General features: G+C 41.3%; 2 protein-coding genes and 1 long non-coding RNA gene across 5 annotated transcripts in view; 1 reads left to right on the forward strand and 2 right to left on the reverse strand.

The window, feature by feature from the left end:
* The window catches only part of LOC106591322 (zinc finger protein 271), a 518,091-nt gene that overhangs the window by 375,467 nt on the left and 124,223 nt on the right, over positions 1-18,401 (forward strand). The window lies entirely within an intron of this gene.
* Positions 1-18,401, reverse strand: part of LOC106590913 (zinc finger protein 883) — a 70,962-nt gene that overhangs the window by 28,483 nt on the left and 24,078 nt on the right. Inside the window, exons 1-2 of one of the 3 annotated variants that reach the window (XM_045708674.1) lie at positions 6,890-6,995; positions 598-751 (exon numbers count right to left, since the gene is read on the reverse strand). The exons of 1 other annotated variant lie outside the window; for it this stretch is intronic. In XM_045708674.1, coding sequence (XP_045564630.1) covers positions 598-751; positions 6,890-6,901 — 166 coding nt within the window. In that variant the 5' untranslated portion in view covers positions 6,902-6,995. Of the gene's footprint in view, positions 1-597; positions 752-2,453; positions 2,570-6,889; positions 6,996-18,401 lie in introns of those variants that run through there. One more of the 3 variants, XM_045708669.1, reaches the window with a different exon arrangement.
* Positions 8,226-17,574, reverse strand: LOC123730806 (uncharacterized). Its single transcript, XR_006762240.1, has 3 exons — positions 17,175-17,574; positions 13,735-13,900; positions 8,226-9,148 (listed from the first exon to the last, which is right to left on the reverse strand). It is a non-coding gene; the product is annotated as an uncharacterized lncRNA (long non-coding RNA).

Here is an 18,401-nt window from a genome sequence, read left to right on the forward strand (position 1 = left end):
TTTTAAGGTCAACCCATGTTTTAATATGGTGAAATTGTTCCCTACATTTTTTTTTGGCAAAATAAACATTGAACATCAAATAGTAAAATTATAGAGTAAAATCAGGTGAGCTGGTTCTAGTCTTTTTATCAATTCTCTGGTGTTTTTTGTAAACAAGTGAACCATTTTACCCAGAAATTGGTATGGTAGAATACTTTTTTTTGTGAAGCTTGCATTCAGTGTTCACTCCCTGTGGAACAAAACTAGCTTCCATTACCCATGTCATAAGCAAATGTCTGGCTGATTTAAAGGACTATTTTACCAATGTAATCTGGTGGTTTTGTTGTTTTCAGTAATCCCCTGTTACTTTATTTAGCACATTTACACTTACTACAGTATGTATTTTCACATAACCTCTTGAGATGGAAAACATGTTTTTATGAAATTGAACATGCTCTTCATGAAAGAATGTTAAAGTTAGGTGAAATCAAACGTTTTTTGAGGGGACCAAGTTACACTTCTCAAAATTAGGTGGAACAACCAGATATTTAATAAATATATAATTAATCAATTAATTGTTATAGAAGCAGACTGTAATCTAATCCAGATGGTTCTTACTTAATGAAATCAAATCTCCATGTTCCTCTTCTCCTCTCTCAGTTCCACTCTGCCCCGGTGTTTTCCTGCAGTCGACCAGAACCAGCAGTAAAGTACGGAGAGGCGGTGGACCTGGGGACTCCTGGAGTGTGGAGGGGGACGGACTAGCTTTGTCCTGTTGGCCACAAGAAGTTTACAGTTGATCATTAAACAAAATATTTTATTAATTCAGTCTAAACCTCTGATTTGGGTGCATCCCTTGAATATCCCCTTTTACCTGAAATGTTCAATCGTTCACCACAATCCACAAATCTAAGAGCATTGGATGGGTGGGCATGGGCTAGTTTCCACCATATTTCTTATACCAGTCATTTCCTATCAAACAACGCGGAAGAGGAGAAGCAAGAGGGATAACTGGGCCCAAAATCTTGCTTCTGGCTTATTTGATCATATATACATTTTCGTAACGAGTTGGTTGTTGCAAGTGTATTGGTAAAAGTAGGACACGTGACATCCCGGCAACTTTGAGGAAATAAAACACTTTGTATGGGAGTAGTGCCTGGTAGTCACTAGTTACCACAAACAAAGCCCATTTATACAACTGGTCTTTTTAAATGTGATTTTAACCCTAACCGTAAACATTAACTTTATGTATAACCCTAAATAAAATACGTTATAGACGTTTGACGCTGTGGTAACTAATGAAAACACGCCCTCTCATTGGCTATAATGGTCCCACCTGATCTTGCTTCTTCCTGATTGCCTTCCAGCCGCGTTTCAAACTCTACAGCCCTCAGCCCTTGAATTACGTTTTACATCCGAGTGTACCTTAAATGTCCCTTGCCCAAGCGATGGAGACTGATGATAGGAGAGGCAACGTCCTTGGTGGAAATCTTGAAGTTTAACTTAAAAACAACCAACCTAAAACTATTAATGTAACGTTACCTAGTAAGCACTCCTGTCAAGGTAGCTAGCTACAGTTACCCATAGTTTGGTCATTTATTCCAATACATTTCAGAATTGCACTCATCACTACGAAACTAAGCCAATTTTCCAAACGCTAAAATATATATATATATTTAGCAAGCTCGCTTCATATTTTCTGAGATGCCTTAAGTGCAGGTTGTTGATTCAATTTGACACTTCGCGGCCACCTGAGTTTGACATGTGACATGTACAATTTGCAACGAATTGTGGGTCATATCAACCCCGCAAGTGACCAAAGTTGTTCACTCTCTCCTTCAAGCTAAATCGAGGGTTAACGTTAGGGAATTGTACCTCCTTAAGATGACAATCAAACTACATCCGGTTTCGACGGAGATACCCCCGAGGGGAAAACAACGTGTTTGGACTGCAGCCATTTCTTTTCTTTGTTAGAACGGCCACTTCAATATCTGGTCAAATAATGGCTAATGTGTAAGAAATCAGTGAAGGAATGTGAACATGTGCACACTTAGGGAGGAAGGAGAGAATTAGGTCATAGTCACATATTCCTAAACATGATTGTATGAACTGCCTTCATTTTGCTGGACCCCAGGAAGAGTAGCTGCTGCCTTGGCAGCTAATGGAGATCCATTATAAACACAAAATATATAGTTGTAGGCATCTTTAAAAAAAAGTAGGCACGTCAGTTAAGAACAAATTCTTATTTACAATGACGGCCCATCAACAGTGCCTTGTTCAGGGGCAGAACGACAGATGTTTACCTTGTCAGCTCGGGGATTCGGTTACTGGCCCAAAGCTCTAACCACTAGGCTACCTGCCGCACCAAACAGAACTAAACAGAACACAGGAATGTGGAGGTTCAAAAATGATGAAAACTAGGCCTAGACATTTTATAAAACACAGCAGACCTATACTGTTAAAACCAGACTTACCCGATCCATTTCGGAAGCTACTGTTTCTTTGTATGATATGAAATGTTTCCAACTACAACAGTACAGTTAAACTGTTGTCTTGTTCTTTAAGGTTTTATGGCAGACTACACCTATTGCCGTATTGCCGCCACCTACTGTACGGCGAGTGAATGAAAAAAAAAAATCTCCAGGTAAAGAATTCATGCAGAACTTCTCTCCATAATAGTGTCAAATCTTCATAAATGTGTTCAATTATAAATCTACTGATGTCTTGCCACAGATTCTTTACATGAATACAATTTAAAAAAAAGACAACACTGTTTCTGGGTGGTTATTACAAAAGGTACAATTTGAATGTATCTATTTTTTTTACTTCTTCATATAGTGGTTGGCAGGGTAATATTAATTTTTATAAACTTCCTTAATTGTGTTAGTATGTACGTATATGTGAGACAACATATATTATCAATAAAACGATTCCAGTAAGGCATGACATAAGGTATATAGATGTATCAACAGGATTTTGTATCTAAGGCAAGTATCGCTCTGTTGTTGAACGGACCAAAACAAAAACAAATCTTTACTACTGTTGAGTCAACAGCGGTAATCGAAGGTAGGTTCTGAGGGTCTTAACATGTTCCTGAATAATAAAGCAACACCTGAGGGAATGGCGACTAAAACAATTGTAACTCTTTAGGCGTTATAGGGATCTTGTAACGTGATGAGTCATATGAATGAGTCATAATGAAGTAAAAGACCCTCTGCATTTCCAAGTTGTCTCATCAATAGGATATTATTTCTGAAACAATATTCTAAAATCAAAGATTTATTGTTATACAATATGTGCTGCTTATTCCAGATATAATATACTGTGAGGAGAAATGATGCTTCTAAATGAAGGACCATGACTAGAAAACCTGCCAATGATTAGCGGAGCTTCACTGGAACTTTGTCAATATTATAATTGCAAACCAACATGAAGTTAAGGCCACTAAAAGTAGAAACGACATGATGAGGAATGCAGTTCCACATAGAAGTGGGTCTTCTTATGAAGTGTTTTATCAAATTGATCTTAAAAGTATTATTTAAGGTAGGAATGTCCAGAAAATTCAGCCCACCATACTCATAAGTGTTCATTACAACAGTTTCCTAATGTGATGGCGACGGTTTATCCACAGAAAGTTGAAAAGCATCTGGTCTGTTGAAAGGGTTTTACATGGAACCCTAAAGAGTTCTACCTGGAACCAAAGAGGTTCTACCTGAAACCTAAAAGGGTTCTTCAAAGGGTTCTCCAATGGGGACAGCTGAAGAACCCTTTAAGTTTCTAGATTGCACCTTTTTTTCCAAAGAGTGTAATGTTGTTACGCCCACGCCTCTACAACACTTCAACCGTCAAATAAATGATGTCATGGAGCATCACCATGGCGATGATGATTTGTGAGACGTCATTGCATCAACAATCCACAATAGTGACTTAATGACATTTGGAGTTCCTGACATCATTTGTTTGGCTTCTAACTGTTAGAGAGGATGGCTGCATCTGAAATGTCACCTGACAGTATATAGGGAATAGGATGCCATTTCAGACACAGACTATGTGTAGGTCTATTCTAGTCTGGTGGATGAATGGTGTAATAGATTGCTTCTGAGTGGCGTAGCGGTCTAAGGCACTGCACCTCAGTGCAAGAGTCGTCACTGTAGTCCCTGGTTTGAATCCAGGCTGCATCACATCCGACAGAGTCCCATAGGGTGGCACACAATTGGCCGGGGTAGGCTGCCATTGTACAAAATATTTTGTTTTTCACTGACTTGCCTAGTTAAATAAAGGTTAAAAAATATATATTTAAAAAAATGAACATGGTAATCTGCCTAGATACAATTATCACTTACCTGAATGGTTGTTACCCTTTTTATGAGCTTATAATATAAACACTTATAACATAAACACCTACATGAAAGGTATCTTGTGTTCAGGTCTTCCGGTGTTCAGTGTGCATACAAAATTACACCCTATCCTCTACATAGTGCACTAGAGTAAACAAGGTACCATTTGGGACGCACAAAGATCATCTTGTATTCAGGTCTTGTAGTTTGTTGTGGTCTTCTTGGTTCTGGGTTTGTTGACTGTGGTATAGAGCACAGAGTGTTTCTCAGCCTCTGGTGCTGGAGGTCTGTTATGAAAGGAGACGCAACATGTCATCATCAATATTCACTTTGGGGTCTCATTTTAAGCACAAGTACCATCTAATTTTGAAATGATCTGAGATGGTGTAATGGCTGGACCTGCTCACCGGGTAGCAGCACTGGGGGGGTTTGGATTTCACAACATCATACGGGACATCCTCATCCCCTTTCTGGGGTTGAGGAGGTTGGACAATGGAGTACAGAGGCACTTCCTGGTTATTGGAGCAAGATAGGTGGACATTGGCGTAGTGAACATCACCCTGCTCGCCTGTGCTGCAGTAGGGGCCATGGCCATGCCTGAGACATGGTCATACACTGGACTGAGTCTCCCTGGAGGAGAAAAGACAGACAATATAAGCATACCATGGGACTATTCCATTGGTTCCATTGTGCCAGGCAAGATTAATCGAGCACTGATAAAAAGATCTGAAAGAAAACAAAGTTAATAACAAATCTAAATTATAAAGTGAAAGATAAGTCTTAGAAAGACGGTCACCTGAACCACATGGAGACAGAGGGTGAGAATCACAACTACAATTCCTAAGCTGCATTCTTCTGTATGTCCCATCAGCTGCACTAAAACCTGGTAAAGGGTTTTACAATAAATATATAACTAGATCTTTTTGGAGAAAACTTATTCTAGAAGAGGCCTCTGGTCCATATAAAAAACAACAATTAAATGAAGTGAGAAGCAGATGTGGTTGAGCAGATAATGGATGTAATTTATTGTTCTTTTGAATACATGAATACACACCTAGTATTGTTGAAACATTATTCTATATTATACAATGAATTAATGGATAATAGGAGTTAATGAAATAAGATACAGCTCTGAACACCCCCACCCACCTCAACATCCCCCTCTACACACAAACAGGTTCACTATGACATTTTCCATGATGACATTAAGCCATTTAGATCAAAATGAGAATACATGGATAGGGGACCTGATCCTAGATCAGCACTACTACTCCAACACACTTGATACATATGGATCCAGAGCTGCATATTATGATACATAGATTACCATGGTAATTAGACAGTAAACTGTTTGAGAATGGGAGATAGAAAACATCTTGTAAAGAGTAGTCTATTGAAACTTTATTTAGGGATCTGGAACGGGTGCCGGAGAGGAGGGAGATAAAAGATGACACATTTGTGCTTTCTGGTGTTTTATCAATGACCCTGAATGAGCAAATCTCTTTCCACTGTGGTGGACATTTTAATATTATATTATTCTACTCTACTGTTAAATTAGACATACTATACTGTTTTTACTTAGATAATTGTCTATTGTTATATGTTACTATTTTACTGAGAGAATTGTCTATTGTTATATGTTACTATTTTACTTAGAGAATTGTCTATTGTTATACGCTAATATTCTTTGCTGATACAGGCTTGTTTTGTGTGACTTAGTCATAAATCTGAGCGTACAGATTTATGAGCTGCTTGGGTGCTACCGCAATATGTGAGCTCCTGTGTTTACAATCGGCAGAAATGTAGCTATGTGGGAAGTGCTGGGAGGAACAGAGTGGTGCCGATATCAGCCATCTTGATCTACACTGACGAGCTAAATTACTTCTTACAACTCTGTTTCCAGTGGCTGTTTCTGCACATCTGCTAACTGTCAAATAAAAAAGGATGTACTTTCAATAAAAGGCGAAAGACAGCTCTGTTCATTGAGCTTTCAACACTGACTATTCTTAGTGATGGTTGATTGCTTCATTTTTGCAAATCTTATAAATATGTTGTTTGAAGTCTTTCTTCCTATAGAATTTCTCTGACACCACAAAGACAGGAGTAAGGATTCTCTCCAGCGTGTGTGAGCAGGAATTGAGTTTAATAAGTAGATAGGATTTAGTTCCTCGATCCCTGTTGTTGGCCCACACTCTAGTACATTAGGTGGTGTAATGTACCATAAAGTTGGATGCCAACCACCAATAAACCCCAAAGAAGAATATGTATTTTCACTGTCAGAGTGAGTATCTGGTCATATAATGGATCATTTGATTTTCAAATCAGTGGAGGTGAACAAGTGCAGTTTGGAAGTAGAGATAAATTAGGTACTATGACAGATTTCCAAACATGATATAGTTGTAGACTACTTTGCTGACAGAAAAAACATCCTAACAAGTTTTACAATCATGTTTATTTTTGTCAAGCAGTTTAAACCGAACACAGGAATGTGGAGGATCAAAGATGATGAAAACTACACCTAGACATTTATACAACCCAGCAGGTCTATACTGTTAAAAGGAAACCAGACTTACCGGATCCATCATGGAAGCTATTGTTTTCTTCAGTGTTTCTTACTAAGACAAGAAATGTGTAGGCTACAGTACAGCTACTTTGTTGTCACAGAGTTAAGATAAGGATTAGGGGGTTGCCGGGGGAGAATTCCTGTCTCAAGGCTACAACTGATGCACCCCTAGACCAGAGCAATCAAACATGTATTTAGATTTCCAAGCTCAATTACGTTATGACAGCATAACGTCTCACATCATTATTTAACCAGGCAAGTCAGATAAGAACACATTTTTATTTACAATGACGGCCTAGGAACAGTGGGATAACTGCCATGTTAGAGGGCAGAACTACAGATGTTTACCTTGTCAGCTTGGGGATTCGATTTAGCAACCTTTCGGTGACTGGCCCAACACTCTAACCACTAGGCTACCTGCTGCCCCAGGCTAATCTTACTTCAGAAAGTTCCTGGAAAAGATTTTACCTAATCTATACAGGTTGAGTAAAGTCAAGAAAACGTTCAACAACACCCCTTTCCAAAAGTATCCTGTTGTCTGCTATCGTCTACTTTTACCTGACAGCAACTTGGAACAGAGTTCTATTTGAGTCCAGATGTTCTCAAGGCTGTTGTTGCATCTCCCTCCCTGCAGCATTAAACATAAAGAGAGACAACAAACACACTTTATAACTGGTGAAAAACTACATCTGATACTTCAATTAAGCAGGAAACACCACTTATTATAACAGATGTGTAGCACTGTAAGACACGTGAATCTCTGTTGATTGTTTAAAACATGTTTCATTCTCAGGACCATGACTACAACATTGAGTATTGGGACACAGGGCAACAACATATCCTGGTCTCTTCTACATAATCCAACTAAACACTTAAAAAATACATATTTAAAAAAAAAAATGTATATGCAATCAGCAATGTAAAACAAAACAAGAAAACATGAAACCACATTCGTATGTATGTTTTACAATGACATTTACATGCAAGCATTCGTTCCACATAACACATCACCAATAAAAAGTAGAATGGTAAGGTATAAGATATTGTCAAGTGTATTTCCAGAGTGAAGAGAGAGGAGTTTGGTAGGAGACCTTACTGGCCGTGAGAGAACAGAAGAGTGTGAGGTCTGTGGTTAACATGACCTATAAGTACTGATGGGCAGAGCTGGCTTCCTGCCCCCATGATGCCTCTTCCTAACAACCAACACATCATTCGATTCACAATTAAATGTGTGAACATCTTTCTGGACCACACTTAATATACAATAAGGAAAGTTCAAAGATATCACAAATTAAATCCTTTAAAATAAATTCAACAACATAATTTGACGACACTAATAGTCCTATGTCTTCTGTACTTCCGTATGTCCCATCAGCTGCACTAAAACCTGGTGAAGGGTTTAAAAATAAATATGTCAACATCTTTTAGGAGTAAACTAATTATACAAGAGTACTATGGTCCATTTAAAATGGATTAGATTTAAAAAACATAATTAATGTAATAAGCAGACATTGTTGAGCAGATAATGGATTTAATTTATTGATCTATTGAATACATGAATACACACCTTGTATTGTTGAAACATTATTCTACATTATACAATTAATTAATGGATAATAGGAGTTACTGAAATAAGATACAGCTCTGAACACCCCCACCGCCAACCCACAGCACTCCTACTCCAAGAAGCTTGATACATATGGTTCCAGAGCTGACTCTTTACAACATGTTTTCTGTTCAAACTTTATTTAGACATCTTGAACCGGTGACTGAGAGGAGGGAGAAGAAAGAAAACATGTTTGTGCTTTCTGGTGTTTTTTCAGTGACCCTGATTGAGCAAAGCTCTTTCCACATACACCTTACTACTGTCTCCCAGCGTGTATGCATTGGTGTGTGCTCAGGGCTGCTGATTGATTAAAGCTCTTCCCACACTGATCACAACTATAAGGCTTCTCTCCTGTGTGTATAAGTCGGTGTTTGGTCACGGTGAAATCTCAGGCAAAACTCTTCCCACACTTATCACAGCTATAAGGCTTCCTCCAGCATGAATCCGCTGGTGAATGACCAATTTTCTGTTTAGTAAAACTCTTCCCACAGTCAGAGCAGCGGTGGTGAGGTTTCTTCCCTATAAGTCTCTGCTGGTGTTTATTGAGACGTTCTGATCTGGAGAGACTCTTCTGGAGAGACGTCTTGTCAGCATCATGTTGTTGTTGAGGCTCCCCTTATGATAAGCCCCTCCCACTGAGAGAGCAACGGTTAGGGCTGTCCCCTGTGAAACAAAGATAATGAATAGCAGGTTAACTGATGGGACCTTGATAAATACAGAAAACTGCCTATCAAAATAAACGTACTACCACAGCATCCATGTTATTTTGATTAGCATATTTGATTCAGATTTTAGACATATTAAGTTTGTATGTGAAAACTATTTCTAAGATGCATACTTTCAGTTTCCCTGAACTCCCTGCACTCGAGCAAAAGAAGGAAGCTTGCGATGCTTGTGCTAGAACATATGCAGATTAAATATGCCTCTATGAATCTGATGAAGGCCTTTACGTGTCCTAATATATTGAAAAATTGCTCAGAACACCAGGTGTTTTTAACAGCGTCACTTTGATTGTCAACTTAAGCCAATTAAGATAAGCAGAGTAAGGTGTTTACGTGACTAATGCCATACTCGGCCTACTGCCATAACTAGTTTAATGTCAAATGATGAGTTTGCATGTAAACACACTCATTGTAGGAGGACTAGATATTTTGTTGCTTTGACAAAGTCCTTTCTGAAGATTATTATCAATGTGATTAGTGACCCTCATTTTAAGGTCAACCTTGTTACATGAACTGAACTCTCGTTTTAATATGGTGAAACTATTCCTTAAAAAATATGTTTTCAAAAGAAACAATGAACATCTAATAGTCAAATCAGAGTAAAAGCAGGTGAGCTGGTTCTACTCTTTTTATCAAGTTACTGCTTTTTGTGGTGCAAAACTGAGCAAGTCAACCCTCTCCCCATTCATCGACATGCTAGAAATGTTTTACAATTAAACATTTTTGTGAAGATTGCATTCAATTGCCACTACTTGTTTCACAAAGCGACCTTCCATTCCCCTGTCATAAGCAGTTTTATGGTTCATTTTAATTGACTATTTTACCCATGTAAGCTGGTGGTTATGTTTCACTATATTGGTATCACTCCATGGTGGAGGGATACATTCGAGGTGAGGATTTACAGATTCCCTGCCGTGCACACCTGTGTCACGTCTGGGATCTGGCCCTATATCTACATCTTTCATTTTCTCGGCGGACGGCCGTATGGTTTGAGGTACAAAATTTCTGAAGTTCGCTTGGTAAGTCACTGGTAAGCGTAATATCTTGCGTGGAAGTAAACTCACTGGCTGTTTGCAGCCTGGAGCACCTCTCATCTTGATTGCTCCACTCGCTGCGTGTGGTTAATCTGTATCTTCCGCCCCTGGTTTGTCGTACTTGTTTCGTTAGTGTTACACTACGACTCAGTGTGCATCCATTAGTATGGTGGCTCTTGTTGACACAAACTGAATTGCTTTAACATGCTGCTCCCCGCGTCAGGTTCTCTGCTAATTACCCTGCTGGGTTTCTTTCTTGTTCTTTCCCCTGCAGAGTGTAAGAGTATCATGGTGAGCTTTCCACTACGCTGAGACATTAACTTTGGAGTTCCTTAACGAAGTTACTCCATATGGTGCTGTTTTTACTGCTTGGATATTAAACCGGCTAGGTAATATTGCAGTTGGCCTAAAACAAAAAAACAAATAAATCAAATCCATTACTTGGTTGCTGTTTTTTTGACTGCCTGTTTTTCCCACAAGGGTCTTCCCTGTTTCTTTGCAGAGGTACTGGGTAATTTATCCCTCATCGGGTTCCTATTCCTCCATGCGGATCACGACATAGCTCTCCAGGGCATCGGACCTCTGCTCCATGGTCTTGCTGGCTTGTCTGAGCTTATGGCATCCCTTTGTGACAGGTGTGATGGTGGCGTCCCCCTGGACATCCGCATACCTCGTGTATGCACTACCTGGGTTTGAGCCACGCGGAGAGGGCGGTGGAGCGCCCTACTGGATGCCTGTTTTGTGTGGTGTTCTCAGAATGCCTGCGCCTGGTGCGATTGGAGGCCATGCACGAGTGGGTCGGCCAGGCTCGGGCTCAGGCTGGGGACGAGCTCCCTCAGGAGTGGTGCGGCAGCGAGCTGTTAGTCCCTCTACTGGGTCCAGTACCCCTCCCAGGAAGCGTGGCCGGAGCCACCACAGGCAGAGCCCATCTGCTGCCAGGCCTGGACGGGGGCAAGAGTCAGACCGCTGGGGCCACCTTGAACAGAGGGCGCATGCCCTGCGTCAGGAGGTTGATAGCATCATCGCGACAGCTTTTCCCTTTTAGCCAGTGATAGCCTTTTAGCTGTTCCTGGAGGACGATGCTGGCACTGCTCACCACCGTGGGCAGGGCTACCAGGCTGACAGGCCATCAGAAGCCTTCAGCAGGGCTTCATCACAGAGCCTACTCACTCAGGTAGCCACTGCACTGGATATCAAACTGGTGGACAGTGATGACTTTCCATCTGTCCCCATCTCTGCTGAGTTCCGCGAGGCCTTGCAGGAGAGCTGGGCCTCTGCCAGGGGGCTCTCCGATTATAGAGCGGAACCCGCGACTGAAGCCGGGACCCCACAGGGTCTTTGATGCAGACTTGAAAGCCACATATGGGTCCCTCTGCTCTCTTGGCCGCTTTACCAACGTGGCTATGCTACTGAGGTCAATCGGGGAGCAGAATGTCCTCCAATACCTGCAGTCTCACTTGGATGAGGGCTTGGCAGTCTACACTGAGAGGGTATTTGGCCGCTATATCTGCCTGCCATGTGGGGTGGATAGACAGGCCAGTGGGGCGCCATCCCTTGGTCTCCAGGTTTATGAAGGGGGTTCGTCACCTGTGTCCAGCTAAGACGTGCTCAATGGCAAGCTGGGATCTGGATGTGGTCTTGGCAGATTTGGCAAAGCTGCCTTTCGAACCGTTGGAGTCTGCCTCCCTGAAACACCTCACTATGAAGGTGGCTTTTGTGGTAGAAATTACTTCTATGAAGAGGGTGGGTGAGCTCCATGATGAGGGTGGGTGAGCTCCATGCTCTTTCAGTAAGTTCTGAGTGCTACCGGATGGACCCCGGTGGGAGGAGAATATCTCTTCGCCCCAACTCTTCATTCCTCCCAAAAGTTATGTCAGACAGACATGTGAACATCCCTATTATCCTGTCTGCTTACGACCCCTCGTGAGTGGCGGAAGAGTCTGGCCCTCCCTCCTGCATGCTGTGCCCTGAGCGGGCACTAGCTGCCTATGTGGAGCGGACACGGGCAGTGAGAACAACAGACCAGCTCTCTGCTATGGTGAGAGAGTCCTGGGGGCTGGGTTATCAAAGCAGAGGCTCTCTCACTGGATCGTGGACACAATTACGACAGCATACCGCCTGGCTGGCAGGCCAGTGCTGGGATCTGTGGTGGCACAGTCAACAAGAGGTGTGGCTGTATCCTGGGCTCTACTGAGAGGAGAGCCCCTCGCTGATATCGTTGCTGCTGCCAGCTGGGCTTCCTCTTGCACCTTTGCTAGGTACTATTGGGTAAATGTGGCACCTTCCTCTGCAGTTGCTTCAGTGGTCCTGGGCATCACCTCCCCTTCCGGGGACTCTGCCGGAACCCACCTTCCACATTGACGGCCCCTGCGTCTCGGTCCCGCGCTGGGACTTCACCGCTGGCTGGCCGGGTCCCTCTAGCACCGACTAAATCTGGTACGGGTATACCAATATATTGGAGTGATCCAATATAGTGAAACATAACGAAGGTTACGTATGTAACCACGGTTATGTGAGCTATATGGATCACTCCAATCCTCTACAGTGCTAGAGGAGCCTCAAAAATTATGTAGAGAACGTGTGTCGCGGCCATGGGTTCTATATTTGGGGGCGGACCCCAGCCATGACACAGGTGTACACGGGAGGGAATCTGTAAGTCCTCACCTTGGATGTATCCCTCCGCCGCGGAGTGATACCAATATATTGGACATATCCATATAGCTCACATAACCGTGGTAACATACGTAACCTTTGTTTTGTTGTTTTCAGTAGTCCCCTGTTACTGTCAACCCTGTTACTTTATTTGGCACATAGTATAGTCATATTTTAATTCAATGTCTTGAGATAATAAACATGTTTTCCTAAGTTGAACATGTGCTCTTTATGACAGAATGTTAAAATTAGGTGAAAAATATTTTTGGACCAACTTAAAAACGGGTGGAATGAAACATTCCAAATATCTCTAACGGTCGCCCCAGCGTGAGTTGTTTAAGCACGTGATGTCAGAATGCACTCACTGTTCCAAAATGTGATTATTACGCAACAGGAGAGTTAACAGGCGCTGGCTGCTAATTATCTAGAGGGTGTAATCATTAGACGAACATTTGCTCACAACTTCAGCTTTGTTCATCCCAATTTTGTTCCGTTTGCTTCTGTTGAAGAAACATTTTAACAGAATTAGCAGAACGAACATCCCTGATCACGCGAAGACACAATTCACTTTCATAGCAGCCACAATGTATTCCTTGTCGCATCTATGCACCGTTACTTCACCTTTTTTGTTTTTTTAAATTGCCAGTGTCTTGAAGCTAAAATTGGGATCATGTTTACTGTGCTAATGACCATTCCAACAGTAAAGGAGAGCAATGTAGAATACAGTGAACTCAGCAAAAGGAGTAATTTGTGATAAGTACATGCGGGCCGCCATCTTTATGCACCACTGCTATTGTTAAAGAAGCAGAGTGTAGTCTAATCTTCACACCATGGTTCTTACTTAATGAAAACAAATCTCCATCTTCCTTATCTTCTCTTCCTCCTCTCTTAGTTCCACTCTGCCCCAGTGTTTTCCTGCAGTCAACCAGACCCAGCAGTAAAGCAGTACCGGGAGACATTTGACCTGGGGACTCCGGGAGGGCAGAGGGGAACGGGTTAGCTTTGTCCTGTTGGCGGCAAGAAATATTAAACATATTTGGTTTAATGATAAACTATTGTATTAATTTAGTCTATTTGGGAATCCCTAGAATATCTCCTTTTTCTTCAAATGTTCAATTGTTCACTACCTCCCAAAAATCTAATAGCATTGGGTTGGCGGAGGAATGGGCTAGTCCGTTTCCACCATATTTATTATACCAGTAATTTCCTTCCAAAACAGAGGAAGAGGCGACATGTGACTTAAATGATAGAATATACGTTTCATAATTATTAGGTTGTTACGAGTATACTGATAAAAGTAGGACATGTGACATGCCAGCAAAACACTAGTGCCAGGTCGACATTCGTTACCACAGCCACAAAGTCATGAGCCACTTCTATTTTAAAAATGTATCTACTTAAAATGTCATCTTAAACCTAACCTTAACCACACTGTTAACCTTATGACTCAATCTAACCTTTAAATAAAAAAAGCACATTTTTGTTTCCATGAACTTCCACGACATACATTCTTGACTTTGTGGCTGTGGTAACGACTGTCTTACATTTAAGAAATTTATTTTTATTGCCATTACATATTAGAAGGCAATCGCTGGGAATGAATTATTGGGTTAATTTACAGGAACATGATGTGTCTCACCCCACAAAAGAGGTGCTACAGAGAAGTTGGGAGCCTGAACGTGGACAGAATAAAAGCTTTGGATGGTTGGGTGATAACCAGGAGAGGCAGATGGGATTGTACTGCAGGGACTTTAGCCCCACGGTACCTATCCCTGTGAGTCCACCATGGCTACTCCCACCTCCAGTAGTTGATTTACAAGTGTTGAAGAGAGTACGGAAAGACAGGGAGGGGGTTGATCCATGCAAGTTCTTTAAAAAGCGACTGGAAACTGTAAATCTGTGTTTTTTTGCCCATATATACAGATGGATCAAAAGACCCAAGGACAGGTCAAACTGGATCAGCCTTTGTTGAACAGGAAAGTGGGGTGGCTGTCAGAAGACAATTACAGACCACCTGGCTGAGCTGATGGTTGTACTGTTGACCTTGCAGTGGTTGGAGGAAGTCACGCAGAGTAGTTATATGTTCTGACTCATTTGCTGTGTTGATGAGTCTGCAATCATTTAGCTCACATAGCAGACGAGGCCTGCTATATGAAGGAATTCAAATTCATGCCCGGGTGAGACAGATAGGTGTCCATATAAGCTTTGCTTGGATCCCGGTCCATGTGGGGGTGGAAGGGAATGAGGAAGTAGATGTGCTAGCTAAACAGGCCCTTAGGAGACAGGAGGTGGAGGTGCCAATGAGCAAAGCAGAGGCTAAGGGAATGATATTGGCAGAGATGGCAGGAGCAGTGGAACAGTGACAATAAGGGCAGGCATCTATTCATTGTTGACATTTTAGTAATTTAGCAGACACTTATCTAGAGTGACTTACAGGAGCAATTACGATTAAGTTGCTCTAAGGTACATTGACAGATTTTTCACCTAGTCGGCTCGGGTTACAGGCCCAACACTATAAACCACTAGGCTACCTGCTGCCCCTATTCCAGGTACAGAGTAAAGTAGGGGAGGATGGTAGGAATGGACAGAAGAGAGAAGGCTATCCTTACAAGGATAAGAGTGGGGCACAGCCAGCTGAATAAGTTATTAAATGTGATAGGAAATCATTCAACAGGAAGATGTGATTACTGCCAGGAAACAGACAGTGGAGCATGTACTGATGCAGTATGATAGGGAAAGAGAGACTGATACAGTATGAGAGAGAAGGGGTACAGGAATTGAGTTTAATAAGCTGTTGGGGTTCGTTTCCTTGTTCCTTGTCAATCTTTGTTCATTGGTGAAATTAGCATTATGACAATATCTTTAATTAAATCATTCAAAAACCTTTATTAATGCAATTGCAGACAGAGGTTGACAACAGGAACATAACGCATGTTTCCGAGTAAGTTCTGCATCAAAGAAAAGGTCCCAAGTTATTTTATCAAACCCGAAGTCCATGTGGGAGCAAAAATTTCCATTATTAGCAGCATTCAGGCTGTCCACTTTGAAGAGCTGAGACAGAATAGCCATATAAGGAATGGAACATATATGACCAGGCCCTGCTACCATTATAACCCATACAGCTGTCAGATGTGGGCGCTAACAAGTAAGAACTGAGATGGAAAGATAATAATGGAGAAAGGTCAAGGAAAGCTCTTTTCATATAGAGGGAGGGGACTCTATACGTTATGCAAAGACAGAATCCTATAAAGGTAGGACTCTGTAATATGAGAATTTAGTATTTTTCGTGGAAGGGCTCGGCTCTGTTACGTGTGTAATAGGGTCCTTCCATGGAAGGGCTCGGCTTTGCTACTGCGTATTAAAGTCTATATTGAATTCACAAGTTTCTGAGGCAATATTCCACGGCATCCAGCCCTAGTGATGTCACTGCCTACGTCATTATCTTTTACTCATGAGACCAAAACCATGCCTACACAGCTATATAAACAAGGCTTTTAGTGTTATCTAAAAGCTTAGCAGTAAATGTCCATGTTGATTTATAGTGGAATGTCTGACTAGTCTCCTATCTCTTACACTCCCCTGCAGAGTTCTGTCTTCACAGTCACACATTTCTCAGACGGTTTCTTCATAAGAGGCAGAGAGCCTAGAAAAGCACTGTGGAACAATATTAAACCTCATAATGTACATATATTGTTAATCTGTAGTCTAGGACCCTATAAATGTAAGGAGGGAGTCTATTAATACAACATCAGCATACTCATTTATTCTAATACATCAATCATTTGTTACAGCACCAATCATGACCGCTAGCTGAACCTCTAACAAAGCATACTGAGTAGGACATCGTTAGATAGTCACAAATATTTCTATTTTTTTAAGAGACACGGGGCAGGCAGATAGGATTTAGTTCCTCGATCCCTGTCGCTGACCCACACTCCAGTACAGGAGATGGCTTAATGCACTATAACATTGGATGCCAACCGCTGATAAACCCCACAGAAGATGTATTTTCATCGTTTGAGCGAGTATCTGGTCATGTAATGGATAATCAGACTTTCAAATCAGTTGAGGTGAATAAGTACACACTTTAAGAGGAATGAGAGATAATTAAGTAAGAGACACAGATTCCTACACATGATAAAGTAGTAGGTTACTTTGCTGAAGGAAGAAAAATCCCAACAAGTTTTACAGTCGTTTTTTGTCCAGCCATTAACACAGTCCACAGGAATGTGGTGGATCAAAGACTATGAAAACTAGGTGTAACCGGTTCTGTACCAGTACCTTTCTGCATTGTGTTCTGGTAAGGTGTAGGTGGAAGACAAGGCTCTGGACACAATTCTGCCGCTTGTCCCTCTAGTAATGACTGCATGGAATGGATACAAATACAAGGCAAAGTTAATGCTGCCGTCTGGACTCCCATACAAGTATATTTGCCTCTCCTCATCACGCTCTGAGCAAACTCATTAGTAAAAGCATCAACAACAAAAACATTTCGTTTTAAAAATGTTGTACACCAATACACTAATCATTTGCTAATAAGTGCTAAATATTTCTTTGCGAGTGTACTATTGTACCTGAGGCATACTAATAAAACAACAACGCCATTTTTTACATGACCGGACAGGTAACAAAATGAACGACAGCTAACTAGGCACATTAAACATGAAATACAAAATCGTCACATTTCACAACATACCTGCAAGGAATGTAAACAAATACAAGGCAAAAGTTAATGATGCCGTCTGGACTCCCATACAAGTATATTTGCCTGATAAAAAACAGTGCAGAATGCCCGTGAGAAAATCATCAGAAAACTCAAGATGTCTGCACCTGAAAGAGACCCTCTCCCGCAACAAAGCTAACGGTAGCTGGGTTAGCCTTGCAAAGTTGCACTCGAACATTATCCCCATTCACATTAATATATATTCATATAAACAGCAATGCAACACTCTGAGTAAACTGAGAAGTAAAATAATGGCTCCCAATATAATGTTAAAAGGAAACCAGACTGACAGGATCCGTTGTGGAATCTATTGTTTCTACATCAGACAACTTGTCTTAGACAAGAAGTGTGTTGGCTACAGTAGTACAGTTACTTTGTTTTAAGTGTTCCGGGAGTAGAAATTCTGAGTCCTTAACGAAACACAAAACATAATGGACAATTTATCTTACCTCGGATCTGAAACCTAATAGTAAGCATCAACTTCAATGACAGTTAACGTAAAGTTAAAACACAAATATGACATTCATGCGCCACAATAACATTGTCGCCGAGGATGGCTTGCTAGTTAACGTTAGTGTTTGATTCATATCATCCGTTTTGTCATATTACAGCTTAGCTAGCTAGCGAAATGCTAGCTGACTCAGGAGTTCGTATGGGGACATATGTGCTTCAGGAGCCTGTGGATTTGATATGATTCCACCATCGGCTGTCGTGGAAAATTGTCTTAAGAATAACACTTCTTACAAGAACTTGTAAATTCAATATAGACTTTAATACAGAGTAGT

Source organism: Salmo salar, chromosome ssa02 (assembly GCF_905237065.1).
Source record: "Salmo salar chromosome ssa02, Ssal_v3.1, whole genome shotgun sequence".
Classification (NCBI taxonomy): Eukaryota; Metazoa; Chordata; class Actinopteri; order Salmoniformes; family Salmonidae; genus Salmo; species Salmo salar.